Source organism: Candoia aspera, chromosome 6, assembly GCF_035149785.1.
Source record: "Candoia aspera isolate rCanAsp1 chromosome 6, rCanAsp1.hap2, whole genome shotgun sequence".
Lineage (NCBI taxonomy): Eukaryota > Metazoa > Chordata > Lepidosauria > Squamata > Boidae > Candoia > Candoia aspera.
In genome coordinates, this window is record NC_086158.1 from 18,820,156 (window position 1) to 18,835,040 (window position 14,885).

Consider the following 14,885-nt stretch of genomic DNA (forward strand, 5'->3'; position numbering starts at 1 on the left):
GGACCATAAAATTATGTCTTATCGACTACACATAAGATTGCACAGATTTAGAACTGATACTTTAGATATAGAAATGTTACTTTAGATATCAGTGTCCTAGGGGATTTTTGTATACTTTTTCTAAAAAAAGAAGAAAAAAACAACAATAATATTCCCCTTCACCGCTGCTGTCACCTTGATGGGGAATCCAGTCATCTTTTGGTTGATTGATTGGCTGATTGATAGACTGAGGGTGAACTAGGCTAGCTTCTTCTTAACTAGCAAAAATGTATTATTTTATTCCATTTGAGGAAACATCACTGTATTATGCTTAAAATCCCCTAGATTTCGCTTTACTTGAAGCTTTTCAGTAAACACTATATGAATCAAAGTATTTGCACAGTTTCTTTTATGTTCAGCAGGTAATGAACTAAGTTGAGTTTAGCATCACCTCTTTTACCTCTCTTCTGCATAGAAAATCAAGCAAGAAAGTGTAGCGCAAGAAGATCAAAACCTCTTCAGTGCTTCGTGCATTTTCGTTACAGAATCCAAAAGATTCATGATTTATTTTCCCCTATTAACAGATCAGTGCATGTAAAAAAGGAAAGAAAAACCATGATTCAGGATCACAACCTTTTTTTTTTTTTTTTGAGAACTAATAGGAAAATAAGGAAGCTTATAGAAAAAGAAGTTTGAGATGGGAGAAAATATCTAAATCTTAGATGTTAAATTCCAGTGAGAAAAAAGGAAAGCTGCAGAAAAAAATGTAGTGGATATCTGAAAATTAAAAGCAAAAACAGAAACACAGAGGAGATTGAAAAAAGAACAAGGAAGAATGACTATCTATCTATCTATCTATCTATCTATCTCCTGGAACCATAAAGGCAGTATTCAGAAAACTCAGAATGAGCTAAAGCTAAAGTAGATGTAAATGCTAAGAAAAAACAAAACGGGCTTCTTCAGATAATTCTATAATAAAAGAGAAAGAATCAATTTAGCAGAATTATGTGAAGAATAAAATAATGGATTTAAGTTACAGGAAAGCAGGTTCCAAGTGTATGTTAGAAAACAACTTTTCAAGAGTCAGAACTGTTTGACTGTTAAATCAGTTCCACAGAAAATTGTGGGCTCTCCTTCACTGGAGGTGTTCAAGTAGAGGCTACACTGGGGGTGCTTTATTTTCAATTCCTGCACTGAGCAGGACTTGAACTTGGTCTAAGCTCAACTCTAAGATTGTCCAAAATGTAAAAATTACAAGTGCAAACTGTTTTGATTTGTTGATCTTTATCATGGTGTATAGGAGATGAGTGACATTACATTTCTATAAGCCACTGATGTTTCTGCATCACAACACAGTGCTAGTGGTTTTAATACTACACCTATGATTATTGTGGCTTCTTTCATTGCTGCATTTTGGGTCTCTTGTCATTAATTACCTTTCAAGAACATGCGAGTTCTCCAGGAAAGCTATCTGAATCCATCAACTAAAAGAGGATTGTTTCAAGGTTTGAATGCCATTCAATTTTAAAATTCACTGATGAATCAGTGGTGTATAGGAGTGAGGTTGTTGTTTATTCGTTTAGTCGCTTCCAACTCTTCGTGACTTCATGGACCAGCCCACGCCAGAGCTTCCTGTCAGTCGTCAACACCCCCAGCTCCCCCAGGGACGAGTCCGTCACCTCTAGAATATCATCCATCCATCTTGCCCTTGGTCGGCCCCTCTTCCTTTTGCTTTCCACTCTCCCTAGCATCAGCATCTTCTCCAGGGTGTCCTGTCTTCTCATTATGTGGCCAAAGTATTTCAGTTTTGCCTTTAATATCATTCCCTCAAGTGAGCAGTCTGGCTTTATTTGATCCATTTAGTTTTCACGGCAAGAATACTGGGGTGGGTTGCCATTACCTTCCCCAGGGATCGCATTTGGTCTGACCTCTCTGTCATGACCTTCCCGTCTTGGGTGGCCCTTCACAGTTTAGCTCATGGCATCATTGAGGTGCTCAAGCTCCAACACCACGACAAGGTAACGATCCTTTGCTGAAGGAGTGAGGTTGATAGCCCAATAATACATAAATGAAAGAACTGCAATGTTTTCCTCCATTTCTGAACAACAGATACTATTGAATACTCTTTTTGTTTTAATATCCCACGGAAAGAACTTTGTGTTTTGATGATATTAGAAAATGTCAATAAGTATTTGCTCTCTCTGCAAGAGCTATGACATTTTACAGAATATCAGTGCAAGATGGCAAAATCCCCATTTCAGTATATCTACAGACTTTTTTGTTAATAGCTGGTGTATTTTTTTCTCCTTTATCCTGCAAATGACCTAAAACTCAACATCTTCATATTGCATGGTGTTACTACTGTAATATAGTTTTAGTATTGTTTAATATTAAAATTTAGTTATTGTTCTAATAGCAAGGTGATGATTTTTTCTTTATAGTTGGGATTCCCAGTTACCTGGCTTTACCTTCAGTGATATGTTCATTCAGATTTCAACTCGCCTACCTTCACAGTTTGTGTATGGGTTTGGGGAAACAGAGCATAAACAATTCAAACATGAAATGGATTGGAAAACTTGGCCAATGTTTGCAAGGGATCAGTCTCCTGGAGTGAGTATTTCTTTCTTGATAGGAGTCACCTTTATTTATTGTAGATTTTAACTGAACAAAGAGACTAAATTAATGCCTCTCAGTCTTTTTAAAATAATATTTAAACATTTATTTAGCATTCTTGTACATCACCATATTTCATAATGGCTCCAGGCAGTTAGCAACATAACAGAAGACACATTAAAAGTCCACAGTAGTCAATATTAATAATAAATTAAGTTAAAATAAATTAAAATGGCCATGCTAATAAGTAACAATAATTACAACCATTCATTTGCAACAATTTTTACTGTTTTATTTTTTTGCTGGAGTTATACTGCTTAGTGTATAATCCTAAGTAAAATAAATCAAGTAAGAAAGTAAGTACAAAGCATTATATCACAACAGACAGCATCATCCAATCAAACACCAACAACTCTCTGGAAAAGTTCCATCTTCACCAATTTAGAGACGGTGGTTAATAATGGGGCAAGTCTAGCTCCAGGGGAGATTATCTCACAGTACCAGGTCATAACAGAGAATCAACACTGCTTGGCTTCAGCCCCACTCACTTTGCAAAATAAGGCAATCACCAAGAGTTTCTCCCAGAATGAATAGCAGTATGGATTGATTGGAGTTGCAGTATGGAATAGCAGTATGGAAAAGGCAGTCCTGAATGCCCATTGATGCCAAGGTATATAGGGCTTTATAGGTCAAATCATCACTTTGAATTGCCCTTGGAAATCCACTGGCAATTAATACGGGGCCTACAACATTGGTGTAATTGTTCTCAGTAACAGTGCTATCTAGTAAGCATTCTATATCAATTCTATACCAATTCTCTACCAATTACAGTAGCCAAGTAGCCTTCAAAGGCAGGCCAGTAGAACACTGTGCAGCAGTCCAACCAAATAATAATTTTGTGAAATCCCTGTGCTCCTGGTAGGGCTTCAACTGGTATACCAACTGAAGGTAGACAAAAGCCATATCTCTACCAGTCCATCCAGCAGTCACTATGAGTCCAGGATGACTCCCAAGTTATAGATCTGCTTCCTCACAGTTAATGCTTCTTTTTCAAGAGACTGGAAACCTGAAGCAAGAAACCAAGCAACTCCTTGGGTTCTTGCTTGGTTTCAACTTCAGACTGTCCCATACCATGCAAATCCCAACCATTTCCAAACACCAGGGCCAGAGAGGGTAGCAATGTAAACTTGGGTATCATCTGCATACTGAAGACACCTCACCATAAACCAATAGATGACCTCTTTTGCTGACTTCATGGACATGTTGAAAAGTAATGGGAGAGGATTGACCCATGAGGCATCAGTCATTGATGTAACCTGGCAGAGGTTATTCTAGACAGAACCCCATCCACTTCCTCAGTGTCAAAGGGCAAAAGGAGTTCCAGATAACATGGCAAGACATTGCTTCAGTCACCACTAGGTTTTAATTTTAATTCCCATTAAATTTAATGGAACAAACCCCAGCAACTCTGGGTGGATACGTGTGTGTATATGTTTTTGTGTATAAAATATGCTGCCCGAATCCCAGCAACTCCCTGTAAATTGATTCAACTCAATTGATGAGTTTTGGAAATTTTGACTTAGGCTGACCAGTTTATAAATGACGAGAGCTGCTTTAAATAACACATGCACAGAAACCTCTTCCGACATTTCAAGTAACTTACTGGAAAGGCTGGAAAAGCTTTCAGTGAATTCACAATATGTGCACAGAAGTCTTCTTCGGCTATTGGAATTGCTGGAGTTGGGCTGAATAATGAGATCAGCCAAACCAACATGGACAGTTCACCTAAGTGTTACAAGCAGGAACTCTACAGCTTGGTGAAATAGCTCCAAAGAATGTTTCACTTGAAGCATTGCAGAAATGAAGTGCCTCTTCAAGCATTTCATAGTCCAATTAGAAATAGCTTGAGATTTCCCCCTTTTTTTGTATAGATGTATATATAAAGAAAATCAATGTATAATCATAAATATGCTTTTGAAAAATAATCAAGAAATCATTATCAATCATCATCATCTACCTGTAATTACATATCTCCAAAAAAGCACTAATTTAGATGGTTAGGGGGGAGAAGAAAAGAAAAAAAGAAAAAGAAAAAAAACTATAAAAGTGCAGAACAGAGAGAACAGAAACAGAAAGTGACTTCCGACCTTCTCCAATACAAATATGAACACATTTACAAATATAATTGCTTACCATTAATTAAACTCTAGTATCATTATTTCTATCAAATCAAACCCAAAATCAAAATTTCATTTTTTTCTGACACAAGCAGGTAGTCTAAAAGTGGTTGCCAAGTAGAAACAAATCCAGAAACAGTATTTTCTCTTATCAGCACTCTTAACTTGGCCATCTGGGCCAACTCCATCAGTTTTATAATCCAGTCCTCCACTGTAGGTATTTGTGGATCTTTCCATCTCTGTGCATATAAAAGTCTTGCTGCTGTAATCATGTATAAAAGCAAAGTCCCATGTTGTTCCTCAAGCTGCTTCTCCATGAGACCCAAGAGAAACAGTTCTGTTTTTTTTTTAAAGTCCACTTTAAGGATCTTTTGAATATTAGCACATATTTGGTCCCAAAACTTTTTGCCCTTTTCACAAGTCCACTTAATTTGGGAAGTAATAATTATATAAACATCCATTTTTGTTAAAGCAAGCTATTGGTCCCTGATACCCCACTACTTCAAGAGCAGCCTTTGTATGCTCAATAAGCACTGCTCTTATATAAGGCCAACTTGGGTTAGAGCCAGGAGAGGCCTGTCCAAGTATATGACCAAAGTCATGGAGGTGATAAGAGAAAGCACAGGGAGGAATACAGAAGGAAGTTAGATCTTTATCAATCCATGGAAGGGTGAATGGAACCAGTGCAAAATGTTTACCAGTTTTTATGCATTTCTACTTGAATGTTATCTCAATCATATTCAGCCTCACAATAGGATATTTTGAGAATGGTATATTCCATAGTCAATTGCAATCTATCAATATTTGCATTCTGGCAATAAAATGTATATGCTAAACAAAGCATTTGGTTATGATATTTTTTTTCTCTACATGCCTATAGTATAGATTTAACACTTATGGAGTTCATCCTTTTTATATGGGTTTGGAAGATGATGGCAATGCTCATGGAGTCCTGTTGCTGAACAGTAATGGAATGGGTAAGCTGTTGTTCATTTCCTGCCATCTATTCCAAACTAATATAGTCCATATCATATTGGTAAATCAGTAACTCATAAGCCATAACCCAATGTGATTTTTTCCAATCCCTGCACTGTTCATGATGCCAGGATGGAAACATGTGGTTCCTACTTCTGTGGAGAGTCTGAAATATTTATCTATCTGTAAGCAAGTAGCCTAAGACAACTTACCATTTCTAGAAAAGAAAGAAGTGGCTGGCTGGGGAATTCTAGGAATTGAAGTCCAGACATCTTAAGGTTGCTAAGGTTGAGAAACGCTGGCTTAGTTAAAGCAAATAGGTTGATACAGTTACATGGTTCCTCTTACAGAGCAAATGTCTCTGCTGTTAGCAGATGAGATGCAACTAATTTCCTCTGATTTCAAGGGAGAAGATTGTATGTCAGGTTTTTCACCTTGGAGGTTAAATGACAGATGACTGATTTTCATTTTCATCGATCAATTAATTGATTTTATATAACAGTATTTTCAGGTCTATGTAATAATTATTTCCCCTTTGTGAATTTTCAGAGGTAAAATTCCAGCCAACTCCTGCTTTAACATACCGTACCATTGGAGGAATTTTAGACTTCTACATGGTTTTGGGCCCAACTCCAGAACAAGTGGTTCAAGAATACACTGCAGTAAGAAAGAACCCATTTTTTTAAAAAAAACCCTACTTTAAAAATATGATTATATTATTCCTTCTTATACCAACACAATATAGCCCATATATTCCCTATTTCCTTTTATTACTCTCATTAGCTCATTGGACGTCCAGTCTTACCTCCATATTGGGGTTTGGGATTCCAGTTGTGTCGATATGGATACCAAAATGATGCAGAAATATCTGATCTGTATGATAAAATGAAAGCATCTAATATCTCCTATGTAAGTTATTCACAAATGTGTAATATTTTTTTTCACTGCCTACTACCCAAGGAGAAAATATTGTAACACAGATTTTACTTCAGTCACTTTCATATGAATAAGAAGCTATATATTTGGGCTACAACCAGTAGACAAACATAGTTATGATAAATTATGGTAGTATGAACCAAAAACCTTTTCTGGAATTACTAAAAAGTCTAAAATCTCTGGAAAAAATAGTTAAAATTTCAACAATTAAAAAGAATTTTTAAAAGAGAAAGAGATCAATTGTTGATTTGATGAAGTTGTAATTTCAGTTATTTATTATGGTTAATATCAGCAACACCAGTCTAAAAACAAACATGTATTAGGTTTAACAGAAGCTCTAATAGCCTAATACTTGTAGACCTAGTAGTCTTTAGTTCCTCGATGTGTGTTTTTTAAATTCTTTAAGTGAAAACTGAATAAATTTTGATGGCCTTTTAATTTAAAATACATACCCTTTCACAAAATTTACTGTTTTCCTCAGGATGTACAATATGCTGATATTGACTACATGGAACGGCAGTTGGATTTCACTCTAAGTCCCAGTTTTGCAAAACTTCCAGCTCTGATTAACAGACTAAAAAGGGATGGAATGAGATTTGTAATCATTTTGGTAAGTGCTAATCATTTATTGTTCAAACTGCTTAGTTAATATAGCAATACAGACACAATTATCCATCCATCCATCCATCCATCTCACCCTCCCTGTTATCACTGTATGGATCTCTGCATGGATAACTTTGCTTTTTTAGATACCTGAGCACAGCACCCATTCCGCATGTCTTGGAAGTGTCTTCTTTCATTTCACTGGATTGGCTTCATAATAATATTTTCTGTGCATGCACTACACATAACACTTAAGCAACTATTTGTAGGGCAGAGATGTTGAGTGAGTAGATTGGCCCCAGCATGAATCTTCTTTTAGGTGAAGCAATGAGTTTTTCTGAGATGAAAGATTCTCACAGCTAATTACCTATGATCAGCACACTTCTGATATGTTTATCGCTCTTCATTTATGTATCCATATGCATACATACACATATCCATCCATCCATCTATCCATCCAGGTGCTTTTATGCTACATTTATGCAGGAAGGGACAGGTACACTTGTAGAGTATACATTGTCATCTAGCCTAGGTTAGAAGAAGAAGATGCCAAAACATCAAGCATGCCTCTTATGTCAACTCTTTGACTGACAAGTTCAGGAAATAGACTCCATGGGAAGAGTAGAATAATACTTCTACTCTACTCAATAGATAATCTATAATAACAGAATTTTGCAACCCTGGTGTTCTGTCTCCCCTCCTCTTATATTCCAGTGAATCAGGCCCTGAGTTTCTTCCAAATACTATCTTGTTTCTCAGGGCTTAAGAAATATATCAGCCCTCTTTGGTTATATAATAGTTCTTGGCAATTTCCCTCAGGGTCATCTCCCTGATTCTCTACACCTATAGAAGTTTCTTCTAGCACGTTTAATACAAAGTTACTGCCTTAAATACATAAGGTGACGGTATTCAACCTTGGTGACTCCCTTCGCGATTTTGTACCATTTAGTTGTTCCATATTCTATTCTAATGGTTCTTCCTGATCATTGCACAAATGTTTTAACTGGCAGATGAGTATGCGAAGTACAGTCCTATTCTTAAGGGCAAGGGATTCTTTTGCTTTTTCCCATTATCCATCAGATATGATCAGTGTGTTCTTGGGTGCCTCTTCTTAACTCAGCTTGTGCATCTAGCAGATTCCATTCCAAGTATTGGTAACTTAGAGGAGTTAGGTTAACTTCTCTACCTCCTGATAACCATGTCAACAATCCTCTCTTGCTATTCTGACTGACAACATGATTTCCATTAGTATGGCCTCTTATAGGCTCTTTTGACCGTTCTCCTAATGTTTTCTAGCGTGACTTTTCTTGTGAGTTATAACTGTGTATGATAGAAATGCAAGTAGGTAGATTCCTTTTACTAGCTCTTTTATCTGAATTGTGCTATTCTTTGATTGGGATTGATACCAGTGCTGAAATGCTGCATCTGAGCACTGAGGTCCATTCTGTGTCCTGTGTCCACTGTATTCCCAGTAAAGGTAAACACATATTTTAAGTTGAATCTTTACAATTCAGATTTGCATGAAACAGCCTTTGAAAACTGCTTTGGAAAGTGATGTAATCGTCTTGCTTCTAAGACAAAGAGAAGCAATCATACCTCTTTGCTGTCCTCGGCTCCACCATCCCAGCGGCACATAAACCCCAGCTGCACCTTCTAGCTTTTCATGTGCTCTTCACTATGGAGTAGGCTATGAGGACAGTCTATACAGCCCACTCTGACAACAAAAAAAGTGGAGACACTGTCAGACACTGTGAAGTGCTTGCATGAGGAAATAGTGTTGCTTCTTGGCAACGCTGTCTTTCTTCATCAAGGTGATTCCAAGTTGTCATGGCAGCTCTTTAATTAATTCCTTCTATTTAATTGATCCCATCATAGCAGTCTAGAAACAGTTTGGTGCCGTGGTTAAGGCATCAGGCTAGAAACAGGGAGATTGTGAGTTCTATGTTGGCAGATGCTGGGAAAGCCTTTAGCCCAGGAGAGGTCAAAAAAGTCACACACCAAGCATTTCTATAAAAATAATTTATTTACAGAAAACAAAACAAAAGCAAAACATTTAAAGGACTTAGCTCCCTTTGGAGCAAGCCTTGCTTGCTACATTGCCAGCAGAGAGAAAAGAGGAAGTGAGAACAAGTCCGGGTAGGTTTCCTCCCCCCCCAGGTGATTTGCATGAAGCACGTGAGAGGAGACAATCTAATACAACCCCTTCACCTGGCCAAAATGATTTGATACAATAGCAGTCTTAATCTGTTAGTAGGAAAACCTCAACATTCTAGTCCTGCCTTAGGAACAAAACCAGTTGGGTGACATTGAGCCAGTCACTCTCTCTCAGCCCTAGGAAGGAGTCAATGGCAAACCACTTCTGCAAAGCTTTGCGAAGAAAACTGCAGGGACTTGTCAAGGCAGTCTCCAGGAGTCAACACTGACTCAAAGGCACCAAAAAAAAATAAATAAATAAAATAAAATCACAATAGTCATATCTGTCATATCCACAGCTGCCTTATTTTTGCTATAGGATTGCCTCTGTTGTATGTTTGACTTCTTCATGTAAATCTAAAGAGCATCTTGTTTTCATTTCAGGATCCAGCCATTTCAGGAAATGAAACTAATTATCCTGCCTTCACAAGAGGAATTAAGGATGATGTTTTCATTAAGTGGCCTAATAGCAGTGATATTGTGTGGGGGAAGGTACAGTAATATTTTATATATGTAATATTGTGCTTTACCTTTCTGCCAAAGAATAGCAGTCAGTATGGCTAACAATTTTCCTTCCTTCCATCCTTCCAATTTATAAAGCTGCCCAATTCAACTGACTCTGGGCAATAACCAATAAATGTCCCCAGTAAGATGGCATGATCTTATAAAATAGAAGCAAGCAAACAAACAAACAAACAAACAAAAAGAACATTGTCTGATGATGATGATGATGATAAAAAACAGCCAAAGAAATCTAGTCCTTATTCCAGGAATTCCTTATTCCTTATTCCAGGGCCTGGGGAAATAAACAGGTCTTCAAGAGGCACTTAAAAGATGGCAGGGTTGGGGCAACATGAACCTCTGAAGTGATTCCATTCCAGAGGGCAGTTGCCAAAACAGAGAAGGCATGATTTCTCGGACCCATCAGGTACCATTGCTTCAAGGATGGGGCCTGAAACATCCTCCCTTTGCTGACTCTTCCATGGCAGAGACAAAGGGAGAAAGGCAGTCCCCCACCGCCTATGCCATGATGAATTTTATAGGTCATAACCAGCACCTTGAATTGCACCTAGAAGCTCCTAGATAACCAGTACAGTTTGCAAAGCAGAGAAATTGCAATGGGCATACTGGGTCACACCCATAACTGCCTGCATTGCCACATTCTAGACCAGTTGCAGCTTCTAAGAGGTGTTATAGTGATTAGCTATAAAAATACAGTTTCCTGTCTTTAACTCAGTGTTCCCCAATCTGATGCCATCCAGATCTGTTGGACCACAAATCCTAGAATTCCTAAGTAGCATGGTGAAGGCTAGGAATTCTGGGAGTTGGAAGTCCAATATATCTTTGAGGCACCCTCTGAGATAAGGTTAGCCCTGACCCTCCTAGCCTTTTGCAAGGCCTTGAAAACTTGGTTTTGTGCCTGGGTCTGGGGCCCCAGTTCTATGATAGAGTCCATCTCTTGGCTTTGTTGATGGTCATTTTATGATATGCTCAGCCACTATATGTCTATTTTTATATTATGTATTTTTATCTGTTTTATCTATTTTATTATAAGCTGCCTAGAGGCATACTGTATGTGAGATGGGTGGCTATATAAGTCAATCTATCAATCAATCAAGCACACATACAAGCCTCTCCATCCAGGAACAAATGCAATTAACAGACAAGACGGATTTGTGCGAAGTACTTCCTGTAGGAGTCATGAGTCCTGTACTGGTTACCTAGGAGCTTCTAGGTACAATTCTAGTCCAAGAGGACCCATAAATTGTGCACCAACTCTAAGGGAGTGCATATCCCACCCAATGTCAGAGATGAAAAATCTCCAGATCCAGGGGGTCCTAAAATTCACACCTACGTAGTCTTGTTAAGGTTGAGTCAAAGCCAATTCAGAAGCTGTGAAGAACAGGCCTTGGGCAGAGCTCAGGGGTCTGGAATGTGTCAGGGATGTCAAATACTGAGGCTGTCTTCTTCAAGAGCAGCCCACTCCATCTCGTACCATATTTCCTAATGCTTCTCACAGCCATAATGTCATTGCCTGCCATTTCCCCCCACAAGGCACCAAACTCCCTTGAATCTTGCCAGTGCTCTGCAGGTCAGAGCACCCCATCTTGCAACCAAATGACATACTCCTCCAAGTAAGTAACCAGTCCAGACATCCAGGGTACCTTTTCATAGTGCCCAACCTACTGAAATCTCGTCAGCCAGCCTACTTCCCACTACCTACCCCTACATAAGGTAAAAGTAAAGGTTTCCCTTGATGTAAAGTCCAGTCGTGTCCGACTCTAGGGGGCGGTGCTCATCTCCGTTTCTAAGCCTTTAGAGCCGGCGTTGTCCGCAGACACTTCTGGGTCATGTGGCCAGCATGACTCATGGAACGCCGTTACCTTCCCGCCGAAGCGGTACCAATTAATCTACTCACATTTGCATGTTTTCGAACTGCTTGGTGTGCAGGAGCTGGGACTAGCAACGGGTGCTCACCCCGCCGCGCAGTTTCGAACCGCCGACCTTCCGATCTGCCAAAGTTTCAAATTCAAATGTCTAGTCCCTTTACTCATCAGTACTTCAGAGATGCAAAAAAACAAACAAACCCAGAAGCTATCAAAAGCTGAAACATTTAAGGCAAGACAAAGAAGCTGACAAAGATAACTGCTATGTAGTGTGGCCAACCACATGGCAGCTGCAGGATACAGCTGGGTTCTCTTGCTGTACCACCCATATGTTCCTATTCCCATTACTGCATAGTCCCATCGCCCAAATGCTCAAGCTCTCTGGCATACAAAGAGTGGGCATCCCTGAATAACCATTCTCTCCACTGCTTAGCTTCCTTTCCTTTCACTACTTCACAAAGCTAATTATTTTCAAATGCTTTTGTTTTAGGTGTGGCCATATCTTCCTCATGTTGTTATAAATTCATCACTCAGCTGGGATGACAAAGTGAAAGTAAGTTTAGTTTATTCATCCACTGCTTTAGTGAAAAGGTCCCAAGCAAATTGTCATACTAAAAACAACAACAACAACAACAACAACAACACTGAACTCTGGCAGTAGTTTTAGTAGTGATAGTAGTTAGTAACAATTATAGCAAAACCAAAAATAACTTCAGTCGTATTGACAGCATTGGAACTCTGCAATTGGAAGAAGTTGGATGAATGTACTCTGATCTTGTAGGCTGTTGAACAAGTATAATCTCTGAATGCCTGAATGGCCAATTATCTGGTTCATTTTGAAAAGTTAGATTAAAAATCACAAAGCTTGTATCACACTGGGAAGCAGTATTAGATAAACACAGCAAATCTGCTACTCCCTGAATCTCACAGCAATAGATACAAAGGTTAAGATTCAAAGAACCTTGGAACTCATTTATAAGCCCATCGGAATTTATATACATCCCCTCACCATCACACTTTTAATGAGGCAAAGAGCCTTGGTCACTTTGTATGGTATTTAATACCATTGGTACAAATACCAATATCTGCTATTAAATACCAGCTGCTAGGATGCAACAGTGGAAAAGAACTATTGACACAGAATGCTTGACCAGTTGACCTGACTCAGCAGGCTTTTCTTATATACTTACTGTATGTGGAGAGCTTCATAAACAATCTGTGTTTTTGTTGCAGAATGGAAAACAACTCCAGTGTGGGGAACATTCAAAAATCCCATTGGACTTTTATCAGTCAAAACATGTACCCTCATGCATGTTTACTCATAAATAAGCTCTGCTAACTTCTGTGTGACTTACTCCTGGAAGAGATTTTATAAAGATTCCAGGGAGCCCTAAGTGATTATTTATATACTGTGCATAAAGGCTGTTAAGCAGTTATGGATATGTTATGTTCAGCAAGCATAGGTGGTGTTCTTAAAAAAAAATACCTAAGATGAAATTGTCCACATTCATTTTCTGAAATCTTATTAACTTCTACTTAGCAAATGTGCAGAAGATACAAAATTGAGTAGGATATACTGTACCACACAGATGATGTTATCTAGTTGGATAATGAAACATCTGCAAGCCAACAACCAAGCTGAGAGAGCAGCAAGAACTCCAGAGTTCAACCCTGAACTACAGATATTCTCTTCTATTGAGATATATTACAACCTAGAAAAAAGGAATAAATAACATTCAAAATACTCTTGATAGTTTAGATGAGAGGATAAAACATAGGATAATGAAATGTAGCAGAAATAAATGTGAAGTTCTTCATTTAGAAAACAAAAATCACACAAACAGGAATAGGATTGGGCATACCTGGCTATAAAAATTATGAAACAGATTTCAGAATAGTAGTTAATTATAAATTGAATATGAATGAACAGTGTGATGAGACTGCACAAAAAGCAAATGTAATGTTAGGCTACATCAACAGAATTTTTGAAGAAATGGGACGTTTTGTTTTTTCTTCACTTTTCTGTTTCACCTCAGCTTTACAGTGCTTGGACTGCTTTCCCAGATTTCTTCCGCAAATCTACAGCTCAGTGGTGGAAAAAAGAAATTCAAGAAGTCTACAGCAATCCCATCAATCAATCACAAAGCCTTAAGTTTGACGGCCTATGGATTGTAAGTTTCCAACTTGTTTAATGTTTTATGTGATTAATTTAGTAACATTATTCCCAGTTAATGCTTTCTACATTAATCAGCATTTTCAAACATCCCATTTAATTTGGTCATATTAATGGCCATATTAAGAATATTTGGTCAAATATTCTTCTAAGTGTATAAACTGAGTTATATCTGGGGAGCTTGGTAATTCCCACTAAGTTTCAATTCCCAATCATTGCTATCCCAACTCATTTGGAAGACTTTAGTTTGGTGAAACTGATCTAAAATGAATGAATAATGCGACTGAAATGCATTATGAAGAAGGTGATGGTGGTTCTTTACTGTAGAGATTGGTAGATCCACTAAAAACCCAAATCTGATCCATGTCCCTTTTCAAAGTGTTCATCCGTAAGTCTATACCATTCTATTCCATATATACACTGATTTACAGTTTTTTTTTTTTTTTTTAAATCACATTTCAATATCCTTTGGAGTCTTCTGCATTTTCAACATATCTTCTAGAGTCCTTGGTGCTCTCTGAGCATGGTTGTTTGCTTGCACACGTTTCATTACCCAACTAGGTAACATTGTCCTTCCTACCAGAAAACCACATCCCCATCAGAACTGGCATGGCAAGCTAGTGAATATAAACAGGGAGAAAACTCCACACTCACTCGCACTGATGATGTTACCTAATTGGGTAATAAAACATCTGCAAGCAAACAACCAAGCTCAGAGAGCACCAAGGACTCCACAGTTGAACCCTGAGCTACAGATATTATTTTCCACTGGGTATCTTCTATATCCAGAAACTACTGTTGGAATAGTATTTCTTATGGAAGGGTCTTTTGTAGTGTCTTCATTTACAG

The 14,885-nt window shown here is 38.1% G+C and overlaps 1 protein-coding gene across 1 annotated transcript in view; it reads left to right on the forward strand.

The window, feature by feature from the left end:
• Nucleotides 1-14,885, forward strand: part of SI (sucrase-isomaltase) — a 114,689-nt gene that overhangs the window by 63,404 nt on the left and 36,400 nt on the right. The window contains exons 28-35 of the mRNA XM_063306487.1: nt 2,421-2,589; nt 5,650-5,746; nt 6,294-6,406; nt 6,528-6,653; nt 7,162-7,290; nt 9,861-9,968; nt 12,354-12,416; nt 13,900-14,034. Coding sequence (XP_063162557.1) covers nt 2,421-2,589; nt 5,650-5,746; nt 6,294-6,406; nt 6,528-6,653; nt 7,162-7,290; nt 9,861-9,968; nt 12,354-12,416; nt 13,900-14,034 — 940 coding nt within the window. The remainder of the gene's footprint in view (nt 1-2,420; nt 2,590-5,649; nt 5,747-6,293; nt 6,407-6,527; nt 6,654-7,161; nt 7,291-9,860; nt 9,969-12,353; nt 12,417-13,899; nt 14,035-14,885) is intronic.